This window comes from Hylobates moloch, unplaced genomic scaffold (genome assembly GCF_009828535.3).
Source record: "Hylobates moloch isolate HMO894 unplaced genomic scaffold, HMol_V3 SCAFFOLD_3, whole genome shotgun sequence".
In the NCBI taxonomy this organism is placed as follows: domain Eukaryota; kingdom Metazoa; phylum Chordata; class Mammalia; order Primates; family Hylobatidae; genus Hylobates; species Hylobates moloch.
Window position 1 is genome coordinate 34,308,428 of NW_026652278.1, and position 14,610 is coordinate 34,323,037.

A 14,610-nucleotide genomic window follows, 5' to 3' on the forward strand; every position below is an offset into this window, starting at 1 on the left:
CTCAAATGAAGCCACGTCAGAAGATTCCAGGGGCAAGGAAAACAGCCACATTCCAGGAAAGGCATTTTCATTTTATTTAAAAATTATTTACAATTTATTGAGCCTTCATAAATGCTTTATTTTAAAATCTTTTTTTTAAACTCTTTTTTTTTAACCTGAAGAAAATCTTTGTGGGGTGAGGGTATACAGGGAGGAGAGTGGTGACAGGCTCCATAGGGATTTTGCAAAGGGATGGTTGTAATGCAACAGCAGTGGCTTGAGCCTGGTGGCCTCAGGGGTGATGAAGACCAGCCAGGCAGGCACCCCTGGGCCAGTGGTCAGCTGGGCAGGAAGCCTGATGATGGTAGTTCTTGCTCAAAACTCACCATTTATGGGTTTGCATCTTAAGTACCCAACACTGAGGGCTGACACTTTGCCTATTCCTACCAGGCAAGAGCAGGTGTTGGAACTGGATGGCTGTGAAGTTATCTACGAGAAGTCATGCACTGCTGAGCCTCAGGCCAGGCCAGGCCAGGCAAGGGGTGTGGTGAAGTCAATAATCATTGCTGGAAAAGGCATCTCTAGCTCCAAAGTCTTTGCTTCCGCATGCTGTGGCCCTCCTGTCTGCAACACCTGCTCTGGGTTGTTGGGGAAGAGGGGACAAAGTTATGTGGGGGTATTGGTTGTACAATACTCTAGGGTGTGCCAAGAATTTCTGAGGACTTCCACTTCTTGGTGGGTGCCAGCCTTCCCCATCAATTGATGGACACTTGAGAAGACCACTTATAATTAAAAACCTGTCTCGAACTGCCCAGTATTCACTTCACTCTGCATTGCAGAAACGCTGGGCTGAAAGTTCCACTATTTAAAATAGTAGTGTTTTTTGTTTGTTTGTTTGTTTGTTTTAACTCTTTGTAGGTCTGAGACCTTTGAGAACCTTATGAAAGCTTTAATGCTCTGGAAAAAACATACAAGAATAAATACATTAAATACTGACAGTTTTAGGGGTTTCATAGACCCTCTGAAGGTCTATGAAACTATGGACCCCCTGGGGTGATGGACCCCAAGTTAAGAACCCCTGAGTTAACAGTTCCTGTGGGTAAGCATTTTCTTTTGAGATGCAGATAACCCAGAGGAATGATCAGTCTCCCTCCTCCCTGTGAATGATTGAATGGGTGTGGGGAGGTGGGAGTGAGGGTTTCGGAGGAAGGGGAGGGAAGCTGGATGGTGTACCACAGGGAAAGGTTTGGGAATGGTTTGGAGACAGCACTCGATCAATGAGTTCAGTGAGTACCTGACTGAGAACATCTAAAGGGTAGGAGACAGATCAGAAAGGGAGATAGTTATTCTGAAGACAAATTTCACTTACTTCCAAGTTTTCCCTAAGGCTGGCTGTGGTTGCTTTTCTTTTCTCTTTCTTTTTTTTTTTTTTTTTTTGCGAGGGGAGACAGAGTCTCGCTCTGTTGCCTAGGATGAAGTGCAGTGGTGTGATCTCAGCTCACTGCAACCTCTGCCTCCCAGGTTCAAGCGATTCTGCTGCCTCAGCCTCCCGAGTAGCTGGAACTACACGCCCAGGAGAGATGGGGTTTCACCATGTTGGCCAGGCTGGTCTCAAATTCCTGACTTCAAGTGATCCACCCGCCTTGGCCTTCCAAAGTGTTGGGATTACAGGCATGAGCCACCGCGCCCTGCTTTGTGGTTGCTTTTCAGAACTGTTTTAGTCTTGGAAGCAGGTATGCGCGGTCACTCTGCCATCTGGTGGTTATGCTTGGAATTACAGCTGCCCCAACTTCAGGAGAAAAACCAGAGATCTACTAAGTCCTTGGAATAAAGGACACTCAGCTGATCTGCTAGGGTGTAGTAAGGGGTGGGAGAGAGATAAATGCATGAAAAAGAAGAATGATTCTTCAATGTTCCTGTGTAACTCTCACTGAAGTCCCATGAGTTATGTATCTTTCTTGGCTGACCTGGGCACTCTTTGGTTTGTCATGGCTAAACTTGCTTTCAGCACTTACAGTTTTTCCATGTAAGTTTTGTTTGTTTTTTGCTTTGATTTGCACTTAAGACCTGAAGTTCCATCTCTGGCTCCCAATTGCGTCTCTCTGCTCCCCGTTCCTTCTCTTCCAGAGCAGAATTATTGATCGATTGACGACTGCTGATTAGGAGCCAAAACAGATGTGTCCCTGGTAAAAACAGTGACTTGAGGTTCCATCTCACATTCTTTCCATTCCAGCTGAGACATACTTCCCCAGGCTGCTGGAACCCTTATTTAACAGGAAACCAGTCACTAACAGTTTTCTGTGCTGTAATGTCAATCACATGCCAACATGGCTAAGTCCCACTTCTTTAAAGCTCTGGGGGAAATTCTTAGTCCATCCCCTGAACTAATCTTCAGACCTCCTACTCCAGCCTCCCATGTGCCTGTCTGCTAATGGCACCTTCTGAGCCAAGCTATGCATGAAATATGTTAGAAAGTTAACATTTTGTTCTGGAGGAAAGAATGGCAAGTTCCAAGACAATAGGTCTCCTATGGCATCAGGGGATCCCAAAGAACAAAGAAGAACATCAGGGTCCCAGAGTGGCATTGTCAGCTTGCAGTCGGGCATCTCTTCTCCAGTCCCAGACTATGCTGTGGAAAAGACCATTTCTAGCACGTTCTATTAGAGCCACCTCCTTCTGTTATGGCCATGTCAAGGTTCTGAGTTGAACTGGAGGTAACGAGGGAAAATCTGCCAAACTGACAGCTAGGGGCGAAGAGATGGAAGGGAAGGCAGAACGTTCTGTCACCTGTGGGAGGCCTTGGGGGAAGCAGATGATGGGAGAGTGGGTTCTCCCCCAAAGCTCTGGAATTTCACACACCCAATGAATGCTGGCTTTGCCCTGTCATGTGATCAGAGGCGTTAAATTGGAGTTGTCCTCAGAGGTTCTCTCTCCTTCTGGTGACCTCTTCCTTTTTTGGCCACCTGAAAAAAACAGGTTGCAAGTATCAGCCTGTAACACTGGAGGAACATTCATAATTGCTTGGCAGTCTGAGTTCTTTTCAAAACAGAAGCAGAAATGGAGACAAAGCCCTTGACAGCGTGGCTAGAACTAACCTGCATTGTATGCTGGTGCTGATATTGGCATATTTACATCTTGAAAGATTAGGACGTACTTTCCACATAAGATGCCATCTCTGAAAAGTCACAAACCCAGGCTGGTGCCTGGAATTGAGACTTCCTGGAGGGCACTGAGTAAAGCCCATGTAACACCTCAGGCCCATGCCTCCTGCGCCCCTTGGGGGCCAGCCCCTCTGACTGCCAGACACCCTCAGAGAGGACCAATCTCATAAACTTTGATGTCCCATGAATCAGGGTTGGTGGCTGTAGCTGGGAGCCATTTCCAGAGACCTGCATTCTCTAGCTCTGAAGCAACCTCCCTTCTGCAGTGGGGCAGGTGGGCATAATTACATAGTTGTCCTCAAGGATGAGAGAGCAATCTGTTCCCAGGTCTGTTTTTAGGAAGGAATATCTTCACCTTGTTCTCTCCACCATTGACTTCCATCTGTGGAGGAGATTGCTCTCTTTCTATTGAGTCTCCTGGACACCAATTCTTTAAAGGACTAGACAGAAAATATTAGAGGCCTGTGGGCCATATGGTCTCTGTCACAATTACTTGACTCTGACATTATTGCCATAGATAACAAATGGATCTGTCTGTGATCCAATAAGTCCTTACTTACAAAAACAAGCAAAGGAGGGAGGTCAGAATTGGCCTTTGGGCATGGTGTGCAGACTCCTGTCCTAGAGGACAAATGACTGAATGGGACAGATCCCAGAACTATCAAGGGTGCAGTGCTGGCCCAACCCCTTTTGCGGATTTCCACAATTGTACCTCATTAGGGTTTCTAAGAGGAGTCCATGGCTCCTCCCCCAAGAGGAAGATGCTAACATGCTTTTCCTACTAACCATCAGCAGGGCGGCTTTCATCTGGGTGAAGAACTAGCTACTCACTCAAGGTTCTCAGCAGCTTCTTGCCCACGTTTTCCTCAAAATCGCTACTGCAGGGGCTGGTCTCTGTATCCAGGTTGATGTTACAACATTCACTATCTGATGCTGAGAAAGGAAAGAAGAGAGAACTCAAGTTGTCTCAACCTACACACTCAGGCATCAAGACAGGGTGATTCTGAGTGACATCCCTCAGCAAGTGAAGTTTAAGACGTGAGCCAACGCGAGCATGGTGTAACAAGGCAGGGATGCCCAGGGAAGTACTGGGTGTCATTAGTTAGCAAGAGGCATTTTAGTGCCACAAAAGGAACAAAAAGATGGAGAACAGGAGCCGGAATCCAACGATCCATGCAAAGTCAGAAATCATTCCCTCTTCTCAAACACTGTTTGGCAAGAGAGAGGGGTTAGAGAACAATGTGTTCTCCACCCAGTCTATTTGCCAGACTAAAAGCACACATGAGGATAGGTGGAGGTCTCCTTGGTCTATTTGCACAAACCCTGGAAAGCCACAGGGTTCAACAACAATGCCCCTGTCTTCTCCCGCAGGACTCAATGGGAATTCAAAGAGTTACAGAATCTGAGAGCCCAGAAGGGGCCAAGCCTTACCACCAATGCAAATAAAAACCTAAGGCAGAGTGGTGTGTTGGAAACAGCACTGCACTGAAGCCATGAGGCTGAGCCTGCTTCTGATGCAGTTTTTGGACTTGGGCAAGTTATTTCCCTTCTCTAGGCCTCCAGGGTCCTCATGTGTCACAGGACGAGGGTGGACTAGATGATCTCCAAGACCACTCCATCGCCTTCATTCTGATTCCTTTGTTACATTTTCTTGCTATGTGCTTTAGCTACTAGATTTGGTGTTGGGGGCAGAAAAATAACATCAGTTCTAAATTCAGGTCCTGGAACAGTGACTATGTATGTCCCAGATTTTCTGGGTCAGCCACAAGTTTAAACATATTGTCTTGTTGACTTTAATTTTTTTTTTTTTTTTGAGACAGAGTCTCTCTCTGTCGCCCAGGCTAGAGTGCAATGGCGCCATCTCAGCTCACTGCAACCTCAGCCTCCCAGGTTCAAGCAATTCTCCTGCCTTAGCCTCCTGAGTAGCTGGGATTACAGGCACCCACCACCACGCCCGGCTAATTTTTGTTTTTTTTTTTTAGTAGAGATGGGGTTTCACCATGTTGGTCAGGCTGGTCTCGAACCCCAGACCTTAGGTGATCCGCCTGCCTGGGCCTCCCAAAGTGCTGGGATTACAGGCATGAGCCACCATGCCTGGCCAACTTTAAAAATCTTGGAGCACTTTTTCAGGTTGTTGCTCTGGACTTGAGAGGTCTTATACTATGGATTGAAGTAGGTCTGACAGGTCGGGTAGGGGAACTGCTGGCTTGGGTGCAGGCATAGGGGGCTACTGAAAGCTTGGGGAAATACATCTTAGTGAGGCAAACACAGAAGCTTCTCAGGACTGCTGGGACCCTGGGAGCTCAGAGCAACACCAGTGTCAAGGCAGAAATGTTCAGTGTCTCAGAGGGAGGTGATATGGTCTGAGACCTCAGGAAAAGTCTTATAGATTACACCTTTGGTCAAAGCCACAGCTAGTTAGAATGACGGCTGATTTCAGTTTCCTAATCTGTAAGGTAGGCCTAATAATAGCTATGTAACATTTATAAAGCATGGTACTGAACACTGTGATATGCCTTTTATGTACGTTATCTCATTTCTACTCAAAGCTACTTTATAAGATAGCTGTCATAATTTATACCTATTAACATAAGGATACTTATCTATTCAGATAAAAAAAAAACTGAGTCTTAGGTTCAATAACTTGCCTAAAATTGCATAACTCCTAAATGAAGGAGCCAGGGTCTGAATCCAGGCAGACACCCAACTCCTAATACTGCCCTACACAGTTTTCCTAGGAGAATGAATCAGACAGGGCCTGATGCATGGTAGATGCTCAGTAAATGTTTCCTTTCCATGGCTGTGTAAGGAGGTCGGAGGTTTAACGCAGGGGCTGCAGTCCCAGGGCTCCCCTCAGCCAGCTTTCCCTGGGCCATCCCAGTGCCCAAAGGCAATGATCCCCCTTGCTGCACTGGGCCCAGGTGGCCTCCCTGACCTGCTCTTGTGGGAACGGCTGCAGGAGACAGCGTGAGCTGCTGTGTGCTGTGCTCCTCGAAGTCAGTCATTTCTTCCTGGGTGAAGGCCAGCTCCTCCATCCTCAGGTACACTACCTCGCTGGGGCTTCTCAGCCCATCTGAGCGGCTGCCTGGGGAGGACAGTGAGCGCATCACCTCTCTGCTTTGGAGAAGACCCAGGGCTCAGGTGGTGTGAGCCCTGGGCAGGGCTAGAAGAGGAAGGCAGGGTCGTCCTCATCCCACACCAGCCCGGCCTGCCCGTCTGCCCAGCTGACTTACACGGCAGGCTGTTCCTGTTGTTCAGGAGCGTGATGGCGGGGTCATCCTTGGGGGTCTGGGGTGTTCCCCGGGTTGTAGGGGCCTTAGTGGAGTCCCCGTCTGTGAAGGCCTCCATGTCGGGGGACTGAGGTGAGCTGTCCATGTGGCAGGCAGTGAGCGCGTTCTGATACTGCTGCCGTGTGATCTGGAAGGAAGAGGGCAGGAGCTTAGGAGCAGCTAGGCAGAGACCTCCCGGATGCAGCCAGCCTTCCCAGGCTCAGGGGCAGCCTCGCTGGGGTGCTTGGAACCCTCGGCCTCTGAGGCCTGAGATCCATGAACGGGGGCCTTACCCATGCTGTAGCAGTCCAGCAGGGACAGTGAGGGGGCCTTTTGCTGGTCTGCCACCAGCTCCCACTGTTCATTTTTATTGGCACCTGGAAGAGCCAAACCTTCTGAGACCCTGGAGAGGATGGAGGGCATCTTCTGAGAGCAGGGTGGGTGCCCATGGAGAAGTTTAAAACACCCATTTATACTATTGCCAAAGGCCCAAAGGGTCAGTCGAGGGTGACTTGGTGAGAATAAGGTAGGACTCCAGCAGGGAAGCTCTCATGCCCCAGGTCTCAGTGTTGGGAAGCTGGAGGCTAAGGCCTGAGAGAACATGGGCATTTCTGATTTGGACTAAGTCCATCCCTGGATGTAGGGTCATGCTCCTATGCTGGCTAGGACCACATCAGGGAGGTTTCCCAGCTGTCTCCTCAAATCACAGGAGTCAGACTTGTTACTGTCCTCATGGAGAACTGTGGTTCCATGCCATAAAGCATAGAACATACCATTTTGATCTGAAAGTGAAGGCTTCTGGAGGGTCAGGCTGCAGCCAGACCAGACAGGAGTCTCCACTATTCCAGGCAGGAAAAATATGGATCAAATATCTCTTCTAAAAGGCAGGAGGGTGTCTCTGTCACCCCTGTTCTCTGGATGTACATAACAGACTGGCACTGTGAATCCTTGCTAGCAGTGAAAACAGACTAGGTTGTGTGCCACCCAGTACCGGAATGTGAAACCGCTCATCAGCAGCTGGCACTGGGGGAAGGATGGAAATGGTACACGGCATAATATCCTTCCCAATCATACCATCTCCTAAAGCATTTTCATCCCTCCTTCACTGCATTAGCGCTAGAGAATGGACAAAACCACAAATTCTGCTCATTTTGCCTTCTGTTTCCTTTGGGGCAGAATTGGTATTACATGTTGAAACAGAAAAGATTTCTGCTGGAAATAGGAGAGGGGATGGTTAAGGCTTACACATTGGGACGGAGAGTAGGCTTGAAGTTAGCTTTGTATCCAGCAAGGTCTCAACAGAGGCTCCTTGTCAACTACTGACAAGACCCATTATTTTACTGGACACGATCAATCCTTTCTTTTTTTTTTTTTTTTGAGACGGAGTCTCGCTCTGTCGCCCAGGCTGGAGTGCAGTGGCGCGCTCTCGGCTCACTGCAAGCTCCGCCTCCCAGGTTCACGACATTCTCCTGCCTCAGCCTCTCCGAGTAGCTGGGACTACAGGCGCCCGCCACTACGCCCGGCTAATTTTTTTGTATTTTTAGTAGAGACGGGGTTTCACCGTGGTCTCGATCTCCTGACCTCGTGATCCGCCCGCCTCGGCCTCCCAAAGTGCTGGGATTACAAGCGTGATCAATCCTTTCTTTAACAAACTTCAGGATATTTTGCAAGAGAACCAAGCAAATTCTAAGCACAACTAATCTAATCACAAAACACCAGTTAAGAATGCATGCCTGGCCAGGTGCAGTGGCTCACGCCTGTAATCCCAGCACTTTGGGAGGCCGAGGCAGGCGGATCACCTGAAGTCAGGAATTTGAGACCAGCCTGGCCAACATGGTGAAACCCAGTCTCTACTAAAAAATACAAAAATTAGCCAAGCGTGGTGGCAGGCGACTTAATCCCAGCTATTTGGGAGGCAGAAGCAGGAGAATCGTTTGAACCTGGGAGGCAGAGGTTGCAGTGAGCCAAGATTGAGCCATTGCATTCAAACCTGGGGGGTAAGAGCGAGACTTCTCTCAAAAAAAAAAAAAAAAAAAAAAAAAATGCGTGCCTTTTTGCAGAGCATATGGGACACACACATGCAGAGATTCCAGGCCTGCAATCATACTACTGCCCATTTGAGTGGGCAAATAGAGTTTTCTCTTGATGGTTTAAATCAGTGATTCTCAAACCTCAGCATCAGAATTATCTGAAGGACTTGTTAAAACAAGATTGTTGGGTTTAACTCTCAGAGTTTCTAATTTACTAGGTCTGGGGTGGAGACTGAGAATTTGCATTTTTAGCAAGTTCCTCTGTTCCTGGTGCTGCTAGTCTGGAGATCGCACTTTGAGAACTGCTAACTTAAGACCTAGTTAAAATCAGATACAGGTACTACACAGGTTTTGGCGTTTTTCTTCTAAAGGATTTTAAAGGACAAAGCAGCAAAGTGTTAACAACTGGCTTCGATATTTTTCAGGTCAAAATGGTATGTTCTATGCTTTATGGCATGGAACCACAGTTCTCCACTTAGCATTTATCCAAACTCTTCAATCGATTCAATGTTCTTATTGAGAACACCTGACTTTTGCAACTCCCTCTGTTGGGAAGTGAGAAGTCAGGTTCCAAAATTGCCCCTAAAGATGAGGAAATTTGGCTCTAACACCAAAGGATGGGAAAATTCCCTAAATGACACTTGGTAAGCCCAGTAAAGCAGTTGATCTTACTCTATTTGGGTTCTTTAGTTATTTAGTTTTGGCTTCTAGTTTAGTCAAAGGCCAAACGTCCCTTCACCTAAGAAATATGGCAGGAAACACACTGCCAAGAACTAAAGTTCAAGTCCCAATTTTACCACTTTCAAGCTGGGTGACCTTGGCCAAATATATATACTTTTTTTTTTTTTTTTTTTTTTTTTTAGAGGGGGTCGCGCTTTTTCCCCCCGGGGGGGGGGGAGTGGCACGATCTCGGCTCACTGCAGGCTCCGCCCCCTGGGGTTCACGCCATTCTCCTGCCTCAGCCTCCCGTGTAGCTGGGACTACAGGCGCCGGCCAGCTCGCCCGGCTAATTTTTTGTATTTTTAGTAGAGACAGGGTTTCACCATGTTAGCCAGGATGGTCTCGATCTCCTGACCTTGTGATCCGCCTGCCTCGGCCTCCCAAAGTGCTGGGATTACAGGCGTGAGCCACCGCGCCTGGCCAATATATATACATTTTTAATCAGCCAACGGGCAAATGAATACACTGGCCACGTTGTTAACCTCTCTGATCTTATAAAAGAGGCCCAGAGATAATGAGATAACATGAGTGAATCCATTACACAAAACTGTTAGGAATGGTTGTTTAAAACATGCCCACATGGCCGGGCGCGGTGGCTCAAGCCTGTAATCCCAGCACTTTGGGAGGCCGAGGCGGGCGGATCACGAGGTCAGGAGATCGAGACCATCCTGGCTAACACGGTGAAACCCCGTCTCTACTAAAAATACAAAAAAATTAGCCGGGCTTGTTGGCGGGCGCCTGTAGTCCCAGCTACACGGGAGGCTGAGACAGGAGAATGGCGTGAACCTGGGAGGCGGAGCTTGCAGTGAGCCGAGATGGCGCCACTGCACTCTAGCCTGGGGGACAGAGCAAGACTCCGTCTCAAAAAAAAAAAAAAAAAAACATGCCCACATGCATGTCTCACCATTTGACTTTATAATGGACATACATTTCAAAGATAGCTGTCAAGCTTACCATCTCATTATGTCTAAATTGCCGATGCCACACACAAGGTGGAGGTGGGGGAAGGAGCAGTGTCCCCTCTGCCCCCAGAGTCAGTGTGACTGGAGATGCTGTGAAAGCAAGACTAGGTCTTGGAAAAATAAATCCTTAATCAAGAAAATAAAGCAAAAGGGAAAGTAGGGGAAGGCAGGCAATTCCAAGTATGGACAGTGGAGAAGGGGGACAGAAGGAAAGGGACAGTGAGTGAAGAAAGGAGAGGAGGAAGAAAGAAGGAAGGGGCTGTTTCAGTAGGCTTTGAAATGGATTTCCTGGCTCAGGGCCCCTATGAGTTGGTAGACTGGCTGCGTCCCCCAAGCTGAAAGTCTCTTGGGAATGACTACTGTTGCAAAATGCTCTATATTATTTAACTAATTTATTTTTGGAAAAGTTCTGCCCAGATTTTGTCTTCAGTGAGTTGTACCACTCTTTTTTTTTTAATTTTTTTTCTTTTTTTTTTCTGAGATGGAGTCTCGCTCTGTCTTGCCCAGGCTGGAGTGCAGTGGTGCAACCTCTGCCTCCCAGATTCAAGCAATTCTCCTGTTTCAGCCTCCTGAATAGATGGGACCATAGGTGCACACCATGACGCCCAGCTTATTTTTTTGTATTTTTAATAGATACGGGGTTTCACCATATTGGTCAGGCTGATTTTGAACTCCCGACCTCAGGTGACATCACCCTCCTCGGCCTCCCAAAGTGCTGGGATTACAGGTGTGAGCCACTGCGCCCGGCCTCTTTTTTCTTTCTTTTTTTTTTTTTTTTTGAGATGGAGTCTCACTCTGTCTCCCAGGCTGGAGTGCAGTGGCGCAATCTCGGCTCACTGCAAGCTCTGCCTCCCTGGTTCACACCATTCTCCTGCCTCAGCCTCTCCGAGTAGCTGGGACTACAGGCGCCCGCCACCACGCCCGGCTAATTTTTTTGTATTTTTAGTAGAGACGGGGTTTCACTGTGGTCTCGATCTCCTGACCTTGTGATCCGCCCGCCTCGGCCTCCCAAAGTGCTGGGCTTACAGGCGTGAGCCACCGCGCCCGGCCTCTTTTTGTTTTTAAGAAACAATGATAAGCCCCTCTCGTTACCTGGAATCAAGGATCCAGGAACTCTAACCCTCTTTTTAAGCACTGTCAGGGAGGAAAGGATGGGAAGAAAGTATTTTTGGTAACAATGCTGAGTGAATGGGACACACTTCCTCGTAAGGTACCGAGTTCCTCATCATTGGAGGCATTCACACAGATGTTAAACCACCACTTGTCAGTGATGCTAAAGAGAAGATTCAGACAGCCACAGCCAGGGTCTGACATTAGTGGGAAGAAGCATGGCAGTGTATGGCAGTGAGGCTGGGGAGGGGTAGGGGCTGGAGAGGGTCTGCACTGTTGGTAGGTGTTTATATAAAAGGAAAGGTACCGCCCAATGGCTAAATCCTCTATGTGACTCACAGCTTTAACAGCCTTGCTTTCACACAGCTTTTTTTTTTTTTTTTTTTTTTTTGAGACGGAGTCTCACTGTCTTCCAGGCTGGAGTGCAGTGGCGCGATCTCAGCTCACTGCAAGCTCCACCTCCCGGGTTCACGCCATTCTCCTGCCTCAGCCTCCCGAGTAGCTGGGACTACAGGCGCCCGCCAACACGCCCGGCTAATTTTTTGTATTTTTAGTAGAGACAGGGTTTCACCGTGTTAGCCAGGATGGTCTCGATCTCCTGACCTCGTGATCCACCCGCCTTGGCCTCCCAAAGTGCTGGGATTACAGACGTGAGCCATCGCGCCCGGCCTCACACAGCTTTTTTTTTTTAAAATTTTTTTTAAATCATGAACTTCTGCCATGTCAATGTGTTGCCTTAAAAGAAATTGTTGACAAGGTGCCAATGTATCCAGGGAAGCAACTCTGCTCTGCCTCTCCCAAAGGCATTTCTAGGTTCGGGTATCACTTCTTGTCAGTTCCTTCCCCTTGTTCAACAACTTATGACAACTTCTTTTGATCTAGCATAATACTGTTGAAGAGAAATGTAACGTGAGTCCCATGGGTAATTCAAAGTTTTCTAGTAGTCACAGTTTAAAAAGTAAAAACAGGTAAAGTTAATTTTAATAACATATTTCATTTAACCCAATATATCCAAAATAATTTCACATCATCATGTGATTAGTTAAAGTGATTAGTGAGGAATTTTACATTCTTTTTCACACTGGTCTTGAAATACAATGTGTATTTTGCACTTAGAGCACATCAGTTTGAAAGAGTCACACTTCATGCGTTCAACAGCCACATGTACTAAATGGCTGTATTTATACATGGCTACTGGCTACTGTACTGGATGGTGAAGGTTTAGTGGACCGCCTAAACGGCTGTGCCCAGTTTCGATGACCCGGCCTTGCAGGGCCAGCAGCACTCCCACTACTCACCAGGACAGAACCACTGGTCCCACCCAGCTTCTCTCTCTACCCAGTCCCTCGAATGCATCATGTCTACTTGCCTTCCATACCCGTTTAAGGGTGTCCCTTTGCATGGCATTGCCTTAACTCTCCTCTTGTTCTTTCCAAATTCCTAAAGTACATTCTCCAGCCAATTAGTGCTTAAAAAATTCCAGATAGTGGTTCACACCTGTAATCCCAGCACTTTGGGAGGCCGAGGTGGGCGGATCACGAGGTCAGGAGTTCAAGATCAGCCTGACCAACATGGTGAAACCTTGTCTCTACTAAAAATACAAAAATTAGCCAGGCGTGGTGGCACACTTCTGTAATCCTGACTACTCAGGAGGCTGAGGCAGGAGAATCGCTTGAACCCAGGAGGCAGAGGTTGCAGTGAGCCAAGATTGCACCACTGCACTCCAGCCTGGGGGACAGAGTGAGACTCCATCAAAAAAAAAAAAATTCCACATAATTTTGTAATGAATTAGATAGTACCCTGCATTGGTCACTATTATTCAACTTACCTTAAGCTTCCTCTCTCTAACTAGGTCTTAATCTACTTATAAGGCAGAGGATATATTTTTATTAGATTTATATTTCTGTAGTATAGCTCATGGCACCGAGAACCATTGTTAATGCTTAACAAATACTTATCGATTAGTTGACTGAGGGAATCAAGCCACTTTTCAACAGACTCCATGTTTTTGTTTACTCTTCTTTGCAGTAGATATAACCATTTATTAGCAACAGCTTTAGTTCAAATTGTCTTCTCTATATTATAGAGTGGCCAGTTTAGAATCCAAGCACCCACTACGCTACAAAGGACGCGGAGGTCTGTTTATTCTGAAAGTAGTGAAAAGCAAGGGTGCCTTTCTGGACTTTTTGACTTAGCAGCCAAGGTGTCCAGAAGTTAACCTTTAGGCTAATATGATGTCTCCTGTCATTTTATTTTAGAGACAGGGTCTCGCTCTGTTGCGCAGGCTGGAGTGCAGTGGCATGATCACAGCTCACTGTAACCTTGAACTCCTGGGTTTAAGCAATCTTCCTGCCTCAGTCTCCCAAGTAGCTGGGACTACAAGTGCATGGCACCATGCCTGGCTAATTTAAAAATTTATTTTTTGTAGAGATGGGGTCTCACTTTGTTGCCCAGGCTGGTCTCACACTCCTGGCCTCAAGTGATTCTCCTGTCTCAGCCTCCCAAAGTGGTGGGATTACAGGTGTGAGCCACTGCACCTGGCCTCCTATCATGGTATAATGTTCTGTTTTCACTTTCAAGTGGTTTATTCAACCCTGAAGACACAATGCTGCAATCTAGGGATTTGGCCACCAGATGGTGATGAGGAATCTTGGTCAAGGTTACACAGTCCAGACTGTAAGACATCTGCCAAGTATTCTTAGCTTAATGATGACACAGAACACATTTCAAAAAACCTTCATAAGAATTCTTTGGTACCTTCATAACTTATTAACTACTATTAATCATGGCTTTGTTTAACACCTTTCCCAGATAACTACTAGATGCACCTTTCCATCTCATTTTGTAACTTATCTTGAAGTTCAATTACTCCTGGACTTAATTCTGGACCTTCAGTCTGTTGGATATAAAAAGCCCTTGCGAAACCTTCCAGCAGCCAACCACAGGGGCTTCAACCTGTGAAAACACTCATCTTGCAGTCTTCTCTTTAGCTTCCCCCAAAACTCTCATGTTAAAAAACACAATAACAACAAAAGGAAAGACGGGGAGAGATGGGTGAGGGAGGTAGATAAATGGGCAGCCTAAATAACGTCCCTAACACAGTCTAATCAATCAGGAGGAGGTAATTTTCAATGTTAATCTAAGGCAGAATCTTAAAAAAAAAAAAGAAAAGAGAAAATCAAAACAAAAAAGACACTTGTGTTAAAAAAAAAAGAGCTTGAACTCACAGAATTCCTTTTTGGAGAACTACCCATTTTAATCAAAGTTTTTTTTTTTTTTTGAGACGGAGTTTCGCTCTTGTTGCCCAGGCTGGAGTGCAGTGGTGCCGATCTCGGCTCACCGCAATCTCTGCCTCCCAGGTTCAAGCAATTCTCCTGCC

The 14,610-nt window shown here is 46.9% G+C and overlaps 1 protein-coding gene across 6 annotated transcripts in view; it reads right to left on the reverse strand.

Annotated features, from left to right (window-relative positions):
* CNNM1 (cyclin and CBS domain divalent metal cation transport mediator 1) overlaps positions 1 to 14,610 on the reverse strand; it is a 71,843-nt gene that overhangs the window by 2,384 nt on the left and 54,849 nt on the right. For 2 of the 6 annotated variants that reach the window (XM_032134665.2, XM_032134636.2), the window contains 4 exons: positions 6,374 to 6,557; positions 6,076 to 6,225; positions 3,972 to 4,073; positions 51 to 2,942 (listed from right to left, as the gene is read on the reverse strand). In XM_032134665.2, the coding sequence (XP_031990556.1) occupies positions 2,863 to 2,942; positions 3,972 to 4,073; positions 6,076 to 6,225; positions 6,374 to 6,557 (516 nt within the window). In that variant the 3' untranslated portion in view covers positions 51 to 2,862. Of the gene's footprint in view, positions 1 to 50; positions 2,943 to 3,971; positions 4,074 to 6,075; positions 6,226 to 6,373; positions 6,558 to 14,610 lie in introns of those variants that run through there. The other 4 variants (XR_009212731.1, XR_009212732.1, XM_032134654.2 and 1 more) reach the window with 4 other exon arrangements.